General features: G+C 38.8%; 1 protein-coding gene across 2 annotated transcripts in view; it reads left to right on the top strand.

Annotated features, from left to right (window-relative positions):
- The window catches only part of LOC127423953 (intermembrane lipid transfer protein VPS13A-like), an 86,243-nt gene extending 70,119 nt beyond the window's left edge, over positions 1–16,124 (top strand). For both annotated transcript variants that reach the window (XM_051668671.1, XM_051668670.1), the window contains 13 exons: positions 311–424; positions 913–1,058; positions 2,182–2,263; positions 2,377–2,490; positions 3,200–3,275; positions 3,446–3,609; positions 6,966–7,011; positions 7,405–7,528; positions 7,633–7,747; positions 13,312–13,397; positions 14,155–14,278; positions 14,731–14,805; positions 14,958–16,124. In XM_051668671.1, the coding sequence (XP_051524631.1) occupies positions 311–424; positions 913–1,058; positions 2,182–2,263; positions 2,377–2,490; positions 3,200–3,275; positions 3,446–3,609; positions 6,966–7,011; positions 7,405–7,528; positions 7,633–7,747; positions 13,312–13,397; positions 14,155–14,278; positions 14,731–14,805; positions 14,958–15,005 (1,314 nt within the window). In that variant the 3' untranslated portion in view covers positions 15,006–16,124. The remainder of the gene's footprint in view (positions 1–310; positions 425–912; positions 1,059–2,181; positions 2,264–2,376; positions 2,491–3,199; positions 3,276–3,445; positions 3,610–6,965; positions 7,012–7,404; positions 7,529–7,632; positions 7,748–13,311; positions 13,398–14,154; positions 14,279–14,730; positions 14,806–14,957) is intronic.
- Positions 16,125–17,285: the final 1,161 nt, after the last annotated feature.

Below are 17,285 nucleotides of genomic sequence, written 5' to 3'. Positions count from 1 at the left end.
GCTGCTCTGACCAGTGTTCCCCATCCCATCCATGCAAAAGACCACCATCTGATGTCAAATGTACATACAGTTATTTAGTATCTTGCAATAATTTACCTAGTGTAGGATGTATTCATCCGTGCACTCTTAGTCTAACTCGCCAGTCATGCCATAGATCAACATTTACTTGCCTAATAATGTAACCTAACAACATACATTTGTTTACTTGACAAGCTTTGTTTATGTATATGTATATGTTTATGTGTATAATGTTTTAGACAGAGTAAAACATATCTCTCTTGTTTAATATGTGTCTGTTGTGTTGTTGTAGGTGGAGTCGTTTGCAAAGGACATTGAGTATTTGAAGACCGAACTGAATCATGTGTCAGCGACTGACACCTCCCCCATCAGTCTGTACGAGTACCTCCACATTTCTCCTATAAAGGTCTGTTACCAAAACCTAATGTCAAATTCATAGTGACGGCGCAAACACAAAAGTAAAGGTTTAAATTTCAATACTTTAATACTTTTTTATAGTTAATGCCACCGAATGCCACTTTGGTCACCAAAGGCAAAATCATGGTTAGGGAATGTGTTTGAATTTTTTTTCCCTCAGTATAAGTTTGTATAGTTAGAATTATATTAACATACTGTATATTAAAGACTTGAATTGATATAATACCATTTTTTTGGTCGTTTTTTATTAATGATTCATTGACTCAGTACACATACATTAAACACATTTGTCGCCACCTACTAGCATAAAGATGTATTCTGCAGTAATGGTTACTGAACGAATCTCTTTAGGGAACTGATTCAAAACACTCCATGGATGAATCAAAGCCCCCATAATCTCCCTGTAATCTTGCATGCACCACAAGTTAAAAACCCATTGTGTAATGTATAACCTCATGTGTGCGTTTTGTGTGTAAGCTTCATCTGAGTTTGTCTCTGAGCACTGGAGGTGAAGATGGAAATAAGAAAGAGAGAGAGACCGAGATCGTCCCTGTTCAGTCTCTCAACCTGCTGCTGAAGAGTATTGGAGCTACACTCACCGATGCTCAGGATGTCCTCTTCAAGTATGTACGCTCACTTGTATGGCTGGGAACCGGAACCAGTTCTATTTGTAAATAAATACCTAAACTGAATGATCTCTGACATGCATTTTTCCACCAATGTGGACAGAACACCATATTAAAATACTGTGAGGAGTGTTTCCTGCACTGCTATTTAGCTCTACACTCTACACTGTCAGTTCCTCATTCTGGTCTGCCCAGCCAAACTCTTAGATTGCACTTTGGCTATCTCAAGATTTCACATGTGGTGTTTGTGGTCTCGCCCAAACATACACTTTCCCTGAGTGTTTTTGTGCTTTCACACTGCCCTCTGGTGACAAGACAATTACAAAGAACTAATTAGAAATGGACCTTGGGGGGCCTGGGTAGCTCAGCAAGTAAAAGACGCACCTGGAGTCGCAAGTTCGAATCCAGGGCGTGCTGAGTGACTCCAGTCAGGTTTCCTAAGCAACCAGTTGGCATGGTTGCTAGGGTGGGTAGAGTCACGTTGGGTTAACCTTCTCATGGTCCCTATAATGTGGTTCTCGCTCTCGTGGGGCACGTGGTGAGTTGTGCGTGGATGCTGCAGGGAATAGCGTGAAGCCTCCACACGCACTATATCTCCGCAGTAAAGCGCTCAACAAGCCACGTGATAAGATGCGCGGATTGACTGTCTCAGACGCGGAGGCAACTGAGATTTGTCCTCTGCCACCTGGATTGAGGCGAGTCACATGCCACCATGAGGACCAAGAGCGCATTGGGAATTGGGTATACCAAACTGGGGAGAAAAAAAAAGAAAAAGAAATGGAGCTTGGAAGAACAGAAAAGAAAAGTGTGGTTAGGTCACATTATTGACACTGTCACATAAGCAACGGCACTCTTGCACGTGTGATTTTGCCTAATTGCTTAATTCTTTTATAGAATAATATGTGATACAGTATGCAGCAAGTAACAATAAAGTTGTCAAACAGTAGTATGACAGATTGATGGCACATGACCTCACTATGTTCCACGTTCATCACAATAAATATGGCCATTATGCATTTCCTTAATTTTTGACTGTTTGATCAAATAATGAGTTAAGACACAGATGTTAAAAATAGTCATTTATTTACATTCATACATTTGTGTTCTTTTGTTTCTCAAGGCTTGGCTTCTTCGAGCTGAGGTATCAGTTCCGCACCACCCAGCAGCTGCAATGGGAGGTGATCAGGCATTACTCCAAACAGGTGACCTTTCACCTTTAACATTCACTATTTGGGATTTTAGCCTGTTTCAACCATATAAATTGTGGCTAATCGTTGTTTTTAATGTGTCTGTACTTGTGTGTTGTGTGTTTCAGGCTATCAGGCAGATGTATGCACTGGTGTTGGGTTTAGATGTCATTGGGAATCCATATTTACTTATTCGCGGTCTGTCCGAAGGTGTTGAGGCCTTCTTTTATGAGCCATATCAGGTGAAATGCTTGAATCACATGATGACAAATGTAGAAATGAGGATTAGAAGATACAACATATTTGCTAACATTAACATTCCTCATCTAAACAGCCCTCAAAATGACTGCCAATTAACAAAATTAACTAAATACTGTGTCATTCTACAGTGCAAACCCAGCCCAGACTGTGGCCACGTTCACACTAAAGCCCAAACTGTACACTATGGTTTTGATGCGAATGTTTAGCGTCTGCCTACAGTCAAACACTAGCCTTTCAAAGTATACTTCATTTCTGAGTGTTGCCTCCTTGTGGACCCGCTAATAAGTGCAAATAATTCCAAGCGCATGTGCCTTCTGTACGTTCAGAGTATGCGCCGTTATAAAAATCGGGCCGCACACATACAGTGCTGGAGCACTCTGCTGATGACAAGATTTGCGTCACACATCCTGTATGTAGACACCTAGCGTTCGCGTCTAATTGAAGAATAATCTGGGCTTAATACATTTTCAATTGAAAACACGTTGATTTTGCTATGTTTACACCTCTTAGCCGTACTAGAACGCCGTTTCCCTCCAAAGAAGACAGAGCCTTTCGCAAAAGCTCTTCATAACCGCAAACTTCGGAAACGATGACGTTTGGAAACTGAAAACAGAGTTTTCAAGGTTTAGGATTAGTCTGGATGTGGTTTATTATTAAACCATAAATGTGTACTGGATGTGTGTTCATCAGGGTGCCATACAGGGACCAGAGGAGTTTGTGGAGGGGATGGCACTCGGTGTGAAAGCTCTGGTTGGAGGGGCTGTGGGTAAGTTCTCTGTTTGCCCTCATTATCTGTTCTCTCTTTCTCTGCTCACTTAGGTGAGAGCCGTAAGGAAGTACAATCAAATATAGTATTTATACCCATTTCAGTCTGCAGAGTAATATTTGCCCCAACATCTGACTCATCCATCTTTTCTTGTGTTGTCCTCCTCTCAGGCGGTCTGGCAGGTGCAGCTTCTCGGATCACAGGAGCGATGGCTAAAGGTGTAGCTGCCATGACCATGGACGAGGAGTATCAGCAGAAGAGAAGAGAGGCCATGAACAAACAGCCAAGTGGGCTGAGAGAAGGGCTGACACGGGGAGGGAAAGGCCTTGTGTCTGTGAGTTAACATTCAACAGCTTCACAAAAGTGTCAGTAACAAAAATATGGCTGAGCAGCCAGTAACATTTAAAACTACACCCCTTTTAAAAATGTATTGGAGCATGCAAAGTTAGTTTGTGTAATATACAAACCTACATTCCAATCCCTCTTAAAAATAGTTCTAGTTTGTACTGTCTAGTGACATAAAGTAGAGCCTTTGTTAGTTCCACAAGCAAGTTTGATTTATTAGTTCTTTAGAAAGTAGACGTCAACCGATAGTGGATTTTGCTGATACCGATAACTAAGGTGGTGGAAAAGGCTGATAACCGATTAATAGTCGATAGCTTTTAAAATCGATTCAGAATGTTAAATATATATATATTTTTACTTACTATGAAGTGCCCACAGACACAGAGGCTACAAAAGTCCAAAATGAACAAAATCCCAGAAGGAGTTTGTTCAACCAAAATCCCAATAATAGCCAGAAACAAATGAATATTTGGAGCATACCATGGGACTATTAGACAACTATAAACAAGCCTGAAACACACCAGGGAATCTTATTATGAAATGACGGAAACGAGTCTCCATTACAATGCTCTGTATGAAGGCTTTTTACCAATTTATTACACTGCTCTCTGGAATACTCTATTCTGATTGGTCAATGGCGCCATCTAGCTGTCTGGTATTTCTCTGTAACAACCGCACATCCACGGATCAGACCGGTCATCCGGGTATTGCGAGCCATCTTTCCTGCATCTTGGATCACTGTGCGATCTCTACAAGTAAGCTAATAAAATAATTTAATGAATAACAAAATAAACACCAACAGAAGTCTGACCCAAACCGGAGGTTGATTTCAGCTGTTCAGTGATTTCTTCTCACATAATTACATAATTTCAACACAAATGAATATCGTTTGTCCATGTATTTATTTATTTGGTCAGCAGCCATGTAATAAGCAGGATAATGTACTGTCAGCTGGTTGTCATCACAAAATAAACCCCTTCATGGTGATCTGCCTCGCGTCGCATCATGATCACCCTGTCGGGGTATATTTTGCGATAACAACTGACTGTACATTGTCCCTTACTCAACCTTTTTACAGCCTAAATATTCACCAGATAAAGGTATATAGTATACAGTATATAGTTCAGCAGGAATAAGGTTTATTATTATTCAAAAGCAATAAAGTTGGAGGGCACGTTGTCACGTAGTTGCATTATTCTTTGCATGCCCTCGCTTCAGTTTAGAACACTTGATTATGTATCAAAAGAACATATTATGCATTGAAGTGAGGATAAAAATATGGATGAAAATTGTCAATGATGACCGATTTAGATCCCCACAAGGTGCCAGTGATCCAGAATCAAGCCGTTCAAACTAGAATCCACTAGCGCCGGCCACAGAGAAAAATCTCTTGGTAACTATCAGCATACAGTTGTGCTCAAAAGATTGCATACCCTGGCAGAAAATGTGAAATTTTGGCATTGATTTTGAAAATATGACTGATCATGCAAAAAAACTGTCTTTTATTTATGGAGAGTGATCATATGAAGCCATTTATTATCACATAGTTGTTTGGCTCCTTTTTAAATCATAATGATAACAGAAATCACCCAAATGGCCCTGATCAAAAGTTTACATACCCTTGAATGTTTGGCCTTGTTACAGACACACAAGGTGACACACACAGGTTTAAATGGCAATTAAAGGTTAATTTCCCACACCTGTGGCTTTTTAAATTTCAATTAGTGTCTGTGTATAAATAGTCAATGAATTTGTTAGCGCTCACATGGATGCATTGAGCAGGCTAGATACTGAGCCATGGGGAGCAGAAAAGAACTGTCAAAAGACCTGCGTAATAAAGTAATGGAACTTTATAAAGATGGAAAAGGATGTAGAAAGATATCCAAAGCCTTGAAAATGCCAGTTAGTAATGTTCAATCACTTATTAAGAAGTGAAAAATTCAGGGATCTCTTAATACCAAGCCAAGGTCAGGTAGACCAAGAAAGATTTCAGCCACAACTGCCAGAAGAATTGTTCGGAATACAAAGAAAAACCCACAGGTAATCTCAGGAGAAATACAGGCTGCTCTGGAAAAAGACGATGTGGTTGTTTCAAGGAGCACAATATGAGGATACTTGAACAAAAATGAGCTGCATGGTCGAGTTGCCAGAAAGAAGCCTTTACTGTGCCAATGCCACAAACAAGCCTGGTTACAATATGCCCAACAACACCTTGACACACCTCACAGCTTCTGGCACACTGTAATTTGGAGTGACAATACCAAAATAGAGCTTTATGGTCCCAACCATAAGCCCTATGTTTGGAGAGGGGTCAACAAGGCCTATAGTGAGAAGAATACCATCCCCACTGTGAAGCATGGTGGTGGCTCACTGATGTTTTGGGGGTGTGTGAGCTCTAAAGGCATGGGGAATCTTGTGAAAATTGATGGCAAGATGAATGCAGCATGTTATCAGAAAATACTGGCAGACAATTTGCATTCTTCTGCACGAAAGCTGCGCATGGGACTCTCTTGGAATTTCCAGCACGACAATGACCCTAAGCACAAGGCCAAGTTGACCCTCCAGTGGTTACAGCAGAAAAAGGTGAAGGTTCTGGAGTGGCCATCACAGTCTCCTGACCTTAATATCATCGAGCCACTCTGGGGAGATCTCAAACGTGCGGTTCATGCAAGACGACCAAAGACTTTGCATGACCTGGAGGCATTTTCCCAAGACAAATGGGCAGCTATACCATCTGCAAGAATTTGGGGCCTCATAGACAACTATTACAAAAGACTGCACGCTGTCATTGATGCTAAAGGGGGCAATACACAGTATTAAGAACTAAGGGTATGCAGACTTTTGAACAGGGGTAATTTCATTTTTTTCTTCGTTGCCATGTTTTGTTTTATGATTGTGCCATTCTGTTATAACCTACAGTTGAATATGAATCCCATAAGAAATAAAAGAAATGTGTTTTACCTACTCACTCAATTCTTTAAAAATGGTACATATATTACCAATTCTCCAAGGGTATGCAAACTTTTGAGCACAACTCTATATATTTTGCCAATAACCGATTGTTCTAATAAGCAACTATTGGAGCCGATTAATCGGTAAAACCGATATATCGATCTACCTTTATTAAGAAAAACATCTATGTACCAAATACACTGACCTGAAGAACTACAGTGTACTGTAACATCAACCTTTACAAAAATACAAAACAACCAAACTTATAACTAACTCAAAAACCCTAGACATTAAGCAGTGCTTCTTGACAACAAAGGTTTTTGCAGAGCCAAACGTTCTGGGTACAGTATGTGGGTCCACCCCTAACTGTATTCTCTTCTCCATATCTCACAGGGGTTTGTGAGTGGCATCACGGGTATTGTGACCAAACCCATTAAAGGTAAAGACATTGACCAATTAATCTTTTGTCTGTCAGAATTTCAGTGTTAACAATTCAGTTCAATCAAAGACTACAGTTTAATGGTAATGTCATTACAGTGTGTGTGTGTGTGTGTGTGTGTTTGTGTGTGTGTGCGCATGCATGTACAGATTTGGCACTTCTTGAGAGGGCAACATTTTGGAATATAGTAAAACATGACAGAAACCGACTTTTCAGTTGTCCTCACTATTTGCTCATAAATCGGCCAAAGCATGTTTAGCTTTATGCCTACTGATATAAACAGTTTTCTATGAGGGTTAGGGTATCACACATATCATTAACTCTATATTAAAACCATTGCATAGTTAAGATATCCTCACTGATTTAGTGAAACAAACGTGTGTGTTGCTGTAGGAGCTCAGAAGGAAGGAGCCGCAGGTTTCTTTAAGGGTGTAGGAAAGGGTTTGGTTGGGGCTCTGACCAGACCAACAGGGGGCATCATTGATATGGCCAGCAGCACCTTTCAAGGCATTAAAAGGTGTGTGAATATGTCTGTGCATAGATCTGTTTTTCTATTTGTTTAGTAATAGACTTAGTTATTGCTTTGCTTCTTGCCAATGTTCTGCCTTAATTTGAATTCAGAGCTGCAGAGACGTCTCAGGATGTGGAGAGTTTGCGTCCACCTCGCTTCATTCATGAGGACGGAGTCATTCGGCCATATAAGGAGAGAGAGGGCATTGGCAGCCAGATGCTACAGGTGATAATTAAATATTACTGCCTGCCAACTGTCTTGGGGTATGTTCAAGATACAAGCATTGCATTCAAACATTAAAGACAAGAATAATAGTAACAGTGTTATACTAGGCAACATAAATATAGGTGTACAGTAAATGTTTTGGATTAGTGTAAAATAAATAGTATATACACTGATAAAAAAGTTAATATTAAGGTTTGTGATTTACTTATAAATCTCAAAATATTGTCATGGGATCTTGAAAACACCCCTTTTTCTAATCTAATCCTGACCCTCCATGTGGTTTTCAAAACCGCTTAGGCCAACATGAATTTCCATGCTGGTCCAGGTTGGTTTATGCTAGTTTAGCTTGTGGACCAACTTAGCCAGAAGCTGGTTGACCAGCATGATCTTTGTGGTGTTGCTGGTTGGCCAAGGACTTCCTTATTAAGCTGGTGGGTCACCAACATCCTATGCTAGGGAACAATATCCAAAGTACAACATACAGGGTCACCGCTGGCCAAATTGATGCCCTACGTTGAGTTCCAGGAGTGAATGTGAGTTGTGTGAAAGTTGCGAGGCACGGGGAGAGCACGAGGCGATAGTGTGTATTCCGCGATTGCTACCGGGTCCTTGAATAACGTATAACGTACGAGTCCGGTGGAGTTTCTGGTGCCCCCCTAGGGTAAGATGGGGCCCCCCTAGGGAGCTGGTGACCTATGCAGACTGCGTAATATGCGAATAGGGAGCGGCAGTACTGACAACATAGGCTAGCGCTTAGTTTTTTTTTGTTTTTTTTTCTCCCCAACACTGAGAACATGGAGCACAAGAGCCAAGTCTTTCAAATGTTTTTCTAAAAGAGGGAAGAGTGAAGCCACCTTCACTCTTCCCCCTTCTAGAAAAACATTTGTTGATAATAACAAGATTTTTGAACACAATTTTGAATATGAGCAGAGGATAGGACTCTACAGATGGGAGTGTAAAACACTTATTTTAAGCTAATTTATGGATGCCACATCCTTGAGGAAAAGTTTTTAGAGATTTGTTACAGTTTAGTGGTGGGGAATCGATTTATCCCAGTTACTCAAATCTTTTGAATCGGTTCACCAAAAGATTTGTTTAGATTCATTCACTGATTCATTCAGATTTGTTTACTGATTTGTTCAGTGACCCTTTCTGTAGTTTAATTTTTTACGACAGTAGGTGGCGACAAGTGGGTGACTTCTGTGTTATGAGTGAGTCATTTAATTATTCACTCAACTGTTTCGTTAAAATAACTTGAATCTTTTGAGTCGATTCACCAAAAATATTTGTTTAGATTCATACACTGATTCGTTCAGATTCGTTCACTGATTATTTCAGTGAGGCTAAATTTTTTGCCAGTAGGTGGCACCAATTGTCTTTTTGCGTGTTGAGTCATTGAATAATTCACTTCATTGATTCGTTAAAAACCTTTGTTCATGACTGAAATCATTCTTTTTTTTTTTTTGTGTTATTTGGGGGGAGATTTTTCCCCTTTTCCACCCAATTTGGAATGCCCAATTCCCAGTGCGCTTTTAAGTCCTCGTGGTCGCATAGTGATTTGCCTCAATCTGGGTGGCGGAGGATGAATCCCAGCTGCCTCCGCATCTGAGACCATCAACCCGCACATCTTATCATGTGGCTTGTTGAGCGTGTTACCACGGAGACATAGCGTGTGTGGTGGCTTCACGCCACCCACCGCGGCATCCACGCACAACTCACCACGCGCCCCACTGAGAACGAACCACATTATAGCGACCATGAGGAGGTTACCCCATGTGACTCTACCCTCCCTAGTAACCAGGCCAATTTGGTTGCTTAGGAGACAGCGAACTCCAGGGTATCTGGAGCGTATTTTACCACTGAGCTACCCAGGCCCCCGACTGAAATCATTCTTATTATAATTAATTAAAATGTGCATGTCTACAAATCCTCTAATGGAAGATTGTTTAAGCAATGTAAGCATTATTCTCACAATAAACAACAAAGAAGAGTTATCATTCTGTAATTGTTTTCACTGGGCATGACATCATTTGAATTGTGTATGTCATCAGACATTTTTACACATTCATAATTCAACCGATCCCTTTTCTTGTTGCGAACGAGACTGACTCGTGTGCCAAATTGATTGAATGACAATACCCCTCAGTTAGTCAGCAGATCCGCGTTCATGAACGAGATGTCTCATTTGTTGATTTAATTCATGCTTGATTTCAAGATTGATTCACATTCAGTGAAGGGCTGTATTCATTCAATAGGTCTGTCCAAAAATATGCTTCTTCATGGCCCGCACTGGCACCAACAATCATCCATGCGATTATCTAATCAACCAATCGTGTGGCAGCAGTGCAGTGCATAAAATAATGCACATACAGGTCAGAATGGGGAACAAATTTAATCTCAGTGATTTGGACCATGGCATGATTGTTGGTGCCAGATGGGCTGGTTTGAGTATCTCTGTAACTGCTGATCTCCTGGGATTTTCACACACAACAGTCTCTAGAATTTTCTCAGAATGGTGCCAAAAACCAAAACACATCCAGTGAGTGGCAGTTCTTTGGACTGAAACGCCTTGTTGATGAGAGAGGTGAACAGAGAATGGCCAGACTGGTTCGAACTGACAAAGTCTACGGTAACTCAGATAACCGCTCTGTACAATTGTGGTGAGAAGAATAACATCTCAGAATGATATTCTGAGATGCGGGTTGACGCTGTTTTGGCAGCACAAGGGGAACCTACACAATATTAGGCAGGTGGTTTTAATGTTGTGGCTGATCGGTGTAAGTCTTAGCATAAAATGTAATACGTCAACATCAACAAGCTGTTCCCTTAATGTGGTGATACAGCAAATGAATCACATAACCATCCAATCAAGTTAATGATCCAACATAACTAAAGTGATTGTGCTTTCTATGTTTCTATGTTTTATGAATAAATACATAAACCAATCAATAAATGATAAAAAATACATACATTTTGAAAAGAATAAATCATATCAGTAGCTACTACCATGACTAATTACTATATCTAACTCCCACCAGTCACTGACATAATGAACTCATGATTTTGTGTTGTATGTGTTGCTTGTGGTTAGTTGAAGATATAGTAGTTTTGGTAGAATTAGCATTAATGGAATAGTGCATAACCCTTACTCGTGTTTATATTAACTTCAAAAAGAAGTGTGTTTAAATATGTTAAGATGGAGCCATGTTTACACTCCACTGACCGCAGCTCTTCTCTCTCTTGTCATGTTCACAGAATAGAATGGCCCTCTCTCAGTGGAATAGCATTGACAGTGATGAGGATGAGGATAATGATGTTGCATTTCTGTATTTTTAAGTGCATTTCTCAGGGTTTTCAATATAGAGTCAGTTCTGATTAGAGAATGTTGTAGATTGTGTAATTTTCATAAACAAATCAGAATATTTTCAGATGTTTATGTAGTTAGTGTGCAGTTGATACTATAGTAAAAATATTATTTTTTAAAATATTGCTCTTTTATAATAAGTAATAATAATGTGTTATTAAATAATAAGTGTTATATTTCTTGTATTTCTTCTAAATTGTTTTCCCTCCCATCATCTGTCATTGTCCTGAATAAAGTCCATTTTAAAGTGCTTTTTTTTTTTCATTAACCCATTACACATCCATCAACCTCATCATTCATACCAAATTCCATGATATCCCAGTAATTCATTGACAAAAACTCTACTCACTCAGCGCAGGATCAGGGGTGTGTACTGTGGCATTTAGTCTTCAAGAAAACATCATGACTAAACTTTTGCTTACGTTTTGTATTAAATTAGAGAGAGTTTTAACTATGGAAATTTGAAACATTTGCATGTTTGGAACCAGAACACATTCAGAAACACAGTTCAGACCAGTTCCCCACGCAAAGGAAGAATTTACTCAAAAAATGAAAATTGAAAAATGTTTTTCAGCAGAATTATCCGTTATTTAAGTGCCTGTATTAAAGAGTTAGTTCTCCCAAAAAATGAAAATTCTTTCATTATTTTTTCACCCTCATGCCATCTAAGTTGTCTATGACTTTCTTTCTTCTGCAGAACACAAATTAGGATTTTTAGTAGAATATCTCTGCTCTGTAAATCCATTTAATGCAAGTGAATGGTGGCCAGAACTTTGAAGCTCCAAAAAGCACATAAAGGCAGCATAATAGTAATCCATATGACTCCAGTGATTTAATCCATGTCATCTGAAACAATCCAATTGGTTTTGGGTGAGAACAGGCCAAAGTGTAACTCCTTTTTCACTGTACATCTTGACATCAGCAGTGTCCTTGGCGATTGTGATTTTAAGCTTGATTACACTTCCTAGTGCCATCAAGCGATCTGCGCATGCTTCAAGCACAAGGAAATGTAATCGAGCTTGAAATCATGATCGTGCCTAGAGACTGCAATGGCAAAATGTACAGTGTAAAATTAGTTATATTTTGATCTGTTCTCATCCAAAACTGACTGGACCACTTCAGAAGACATGGATTAAACCACTGGAGTACTTTTATGCTGCCTTTATCTACTTTTTGGAGCTTCAAAGGTCTGGTCACCATTCACTTGCATTGAAATCACCTACAGAGCTGAGACATTCTCCTAAAAAATCTTTGTTCATGTTCAGCAGAAGAAAGAAAGTCATACACGTCTGGGATGGCATGAGGGTGAGTAAATGATCAGAGAATGTTCATTTTTGGGTGAACTATTCCTTTAAAGGTGCTTCTGATGTTTGTGCTTCTCATCTGTGTCCCTGTATGTTGATGTCGGACTAACTGAAAAAGATCAGTGACGTTCTCGTGCTTGTGTATGTATCTGCTTTTTTCCCTTTTAAAGCCACACATAACTGGCAAAGTTTAGTCTTGTTTAAGTGCAGTGGTTGATTGACTGGTGAGGGGAGGCGCTTTGCTGCTGTTCGGGACGCATTCAGGATGGATAAGTGTTTATACCTAAAATGCGATGTGGTCACATGCGCTTTTGATTCCCTTTCTATATGGTTTTTGTGATCAGATCACAAAACTTTTAGTCCCCATTTAGACCTGTATTTAGCGCTGACCACATGTGATCAAATCACCCATAATGCATTTTGATACCAGCTGTAAATGGGGCCGTTGTTACATTGTACTAACATTTAACCTGTAACTACTGTACACTGTTGATCCTACCCCTAACCCTTCCTGCACCCCAACTACAGTAGCATCAAATGTGAATCTCATGAGCATTGCGCAGAATAACACGTATGTGCACAATAAGTACTTTATATGAAACTTAATTTTGAAATGTTCATAGTAGTTAAAGACACCTAATATAAAGGGTAAAATAAAATTCAATTAGTTTTAAGAACCTTAATGGTGATGTCGTAATGTAATAAATGTGGCAAAGAATAGACGATCAAATGTTTTCATCATGTTTCCCCTTCATCCTGTCCCCTTGTCATATCCACTCCATCAGCACATTTTTTCAGGCCCTGAATCGTCAGTATTTATATATGGACACAAAAAAGATTTACCCGTAAAACTTCAAAGAACTGTCCTATTAATTGGTTTCTCCGTTTGATTTTAGTGTATTGAAAATGGACGGTTTGCCAAATACAGATACTTTGCTCATGCTAAGGTGAATGATTCGGATTTCCTGATGATCACGAAAAGGTAGGTGAATTAAATAAACCCTTTTATCTACATGGGCGGTACTACATGAGCACATTTAGCCATTTCTACTTTAAGCATTGTACAATAAAGGTCACAATTGTTTTTACTTTATGCTTCAAGTTTTTAGTAGAAATGTAAGTAATATAATATGATTGTCAGTGATGATTGCTTAGACAAGCATAACTAATATTAGTGATCATATTCACAAATTATCATAGACAAATTGCAAAATAACAAAACCGTTACCCTAAGTGTTAAACTTAAATGCGTAACTCATGCAGCACCATTGGTGCTACAGACATGAATGGGTTGTAAAATTCTGTGATTATGTTGGAGAGGCATGCTATTGCTTTTCTAAGCAATCTGTCTTGTGATTCCCTGGCGGATGATAAAGTGGGTGGAAAAACCCCATAAACTTACATTGAAGGAGGGTCTCGAGTCATGTCTAGGCACTAGAATATCGTAGAGACTCAAGGGTGGGATTTTTTTGACTTGGGTTAGTAAGCAACCACCAAGTACACCCTAGCAACTGCATAGTAATCCTCTAAAAACCACTCAGAACCCTGTAGCATTTTGATGGCAAGTTTTGCAAGGGCAAGCACCACTCACCACTTCCTTCAGCAAATGTAAAAATCTAGTTGTGACCAGAGGCTGTCTGACTTTGAATCTCCTGTTGTATACTTGGCTATTTAGTCAACTCATGTGCTATTTACAGTTATTTTATGTCATTACAGCTGTTCAATTCTCACCTTTATAGGGGAATATTTTTTGTGACAAAAGGCACATTCGGGCAGCTGACGTGCGAGTGGCAGTATCTTTTTGACGAGTTTACCAAAGAGCCCATGATTGTGGAGGGCAGAAGGTTACGAATAGAAGCAAAGGTACATCATCATGCGTACAGCCTCTCACAGATACCCCAGGGTTGATTTTTTTAATGCTATGTGTATTTAAAGACAACTTAAAATTAAAATTGACCCTATATACTTTCTTAATGAATGTCCCTTGTCTTATTCTAAACAAATAAACATTCAAATGTAATACATATCTCCATATTTTAAGCAACTTTTCTGCTGAAGTCACCAAGGCCGTGTGGGTGGGGAAATATAATATTGACCAATAATATCATAGTCTAACATGTTGAATCCAATCCAATCCAGATGGGAAAAATCAAGTACCGACCTACATCATTTCCCGCTGATATTCAGTTTCACTTAGAAATGCTGTAGGTCACATTATGGAATTGAAATGCCTTGTGAATGCTGTTTAAAGTTGTCTTTATATGAATCACCTGCATAAGGATCTATTTGGTTCTTTCCTGTTCTGACTTTCACAGGAAAGAGTTAAATCTGTGTTTCACGCCAAAGAGTTTGGGAAGATCATCAACTTTAAAACTCCAGAACTAGCAAAGGTATTATTGTTGTTGCTGTTCACAATTACCCTTGTTGCATTTTGTAACAAAAAGCACAATATGTGTTTGGGCAAAGATATGATCTTTGAGGAGTCTTTTATTGGAAATATTTTCACCTGTGTGTCTCATTCAATTGTTTATGTCATTGACAGTGGGTTCTTACCAAGCTTGAAGATGCCAGGGAAAGTTTACCGAAATAACCTACGTCCGGATGGTTAAAACGATAAACGACGCTCCTGTGCTCTGGTGTGTGCCTTTATTCTGCGTTTGCAGTTTGCCATTTTACATTATAGCCACAATGCAACAGTCATTCACTACACACTGAATACCGCAGCAGTAAAATTACACTTAGACTGGGTGCATGTGCATGTGTTGGGTTTACATTACATTGTAAACCCAACATTACATTATTTTCAATCTTTAGAATCCCTGATTTGTGTGAGCACCAAAACTCATTTACAATTTACCTTTACAACGTTCCTCTACAAGCTGATCAGTGTGACTCTAACCATGTCATTCCGATGTCTCTTAAAGGAACAGTTCACCCCACAATGAAAATCTGTCATCTTTATTTACTGTCATGTCATTTCAAACCCGTATGACTTTATTTCTTCTGTGGAAGAAATTTTGAAGACTGTTGGCGCTGCTTTTTTTTCCTCCATACAATGAAAGTGAATTAGGGAGGCTGTCAGTCCCTAACATTCAGCCTAACATTTACTTTCGAGTTTTAGAAGAAAGTCATACAGGTTTTTATCAAAGACAAAATACATTTTGGAGTGTAATCTCCCTTCAAAAAATGTCTTGAAGTCACACTAAACAAGTTTAAATTAAGGTGTAATTTTATGATTGTATTAATAAAGACCAATACACTGTATGTATTTTATTTGTAATTACAAAATAGGGAACATGTTTGTTGCATTCAAAAATAATGACCAGGAATGTAAAAAAATATATCTTATGTATAGGAGAGCAGGGATTTGTTTTTAACGTGTGGTGTTTGCATGAAACAATATTTTGTTTCTGTGTCAATTTATTTATGGTCTGAAGCTTTGTTTTAATACTACAGCAAATACACAATGGCTTACTGACTGCTTTCTGAGTCTCTGTGCAGCCAGTATTGACACCACACTGCTTTGCTGAAAAACTGAAAGGCATTGACAATATAAATATGCAACCGTTTATTAGTGACTATTGCTGTCCTTTAAATATGAATCAATGAAATCTCATTAAAGGGCAAAAGGATATCATGAAAATAATTGCATCATTCATGTAATTTTTAACTGAAAACGCACCATTTAATAAATGTATTTTACAATTTGTGTATGATCATTTGTGAAATTTAGGGCCCTTAATACATTTTGCATTGTGACATTATTTTCATGACAGTTGTGCATATTTTACCCCATAGTTCTCATTACCGCAATACAAAAAAGATTGATTACCGCCATGTGAAACAGTAATACAGTTGAAGTCAGAAGTTTACATACACTTAGTTTGAAGTCATTAAAACAAAATTTTTGACCACTCCACAGATTTCATATTAGCAAACTATAGTTTTGGCAAGTCGTTTAGGACATCTACTTTGTGCATGACACGAGTAATTTTTCCATCAATTGTTTACAGACAGATTGTTTCACTTTTAATTGACTATATCACAATTCCACTGGGTCTGGATTTTTTAAGTTTACATACACTAAGTTAACTGTGCCTTTAAGCAGCTTGGAAAATTCCAGAAAATTATGTCAATTAGCTTCTGATAGGCTAATTGGAGTCAATTGGAGGTGTACCTGTGGATGTATTTTAAGGCCTACCTTCAAACTCAGTGCCTCTTTGCTTGACATAATGGGAAAATCAAAAGAAATCAGCCAAGACCTCAGAAAAAATATTGTGGACCTTCAAAAGTCATCCTTGGGAGCAATTTCCAAATGCCTGAAGGTGCCACGTTCATCTGTATAAACAACAGTACACAAGTATAAACACCATGGGACCATGCAGCCATCATACTGCTCAGAAAGGAGACTCATTCTGTTTCCTAGAGATGAACATAGTTTGGTGCGGAAAGTGCAAATCAATCCCAGAACATCAGCAAAGGACCTTGTGAAGATGCTGGAGGAAACAGGTAGACAAGTATCTAAACTCAGCAAAAAAAGAAATGTCCCTTTTTCAGGACACTGTATTTTAAAGATAATTTTGTAAAAATCCAAATAACTTTACAGATCTTTATTGTAAAGGGTTTAAACAATGTTTTCCATGCTTGTTCAATGAACCATAAACAATTAATGAACATGCACCTGTGGAACGGTCATTAATACACACCGGATACACCAGATATTGACTGTTACTTTTGATGTTTGAGATTTCAAAGGATTCTAAGTTTGCAACTTTGGAACGAATCGAATTTACAATAATTCAGACGTGACATGAACGCACCGTACCTGTATGCTGTTAGCAGTTGCTAAGCAACATAATAACTTGGCACA

This window comes from Myxocyprinus asiaticus, chromosome 33 (assembly GCF_019703515.2).
Source record: "Myxocyprinus asiaticus isolate MX2 ecotype Aquarium Trade chromosome 33, UBuf_Myxa_2, whole genome shotgun sequence".
Taxonomy (NCBI): domain Eukaryota; kingdom Metazoa; phylum Chordata; class Actinopteri; order Cypriniformes; family Catostomidae; genus Myxocyprinus; species Myxocyprinus asiaticus.
The sequence above is the reverse complement of the archived record's forward strand: the minus strand, read 5'-3'. Positions and strand labels throughout refer to the sequence as shown.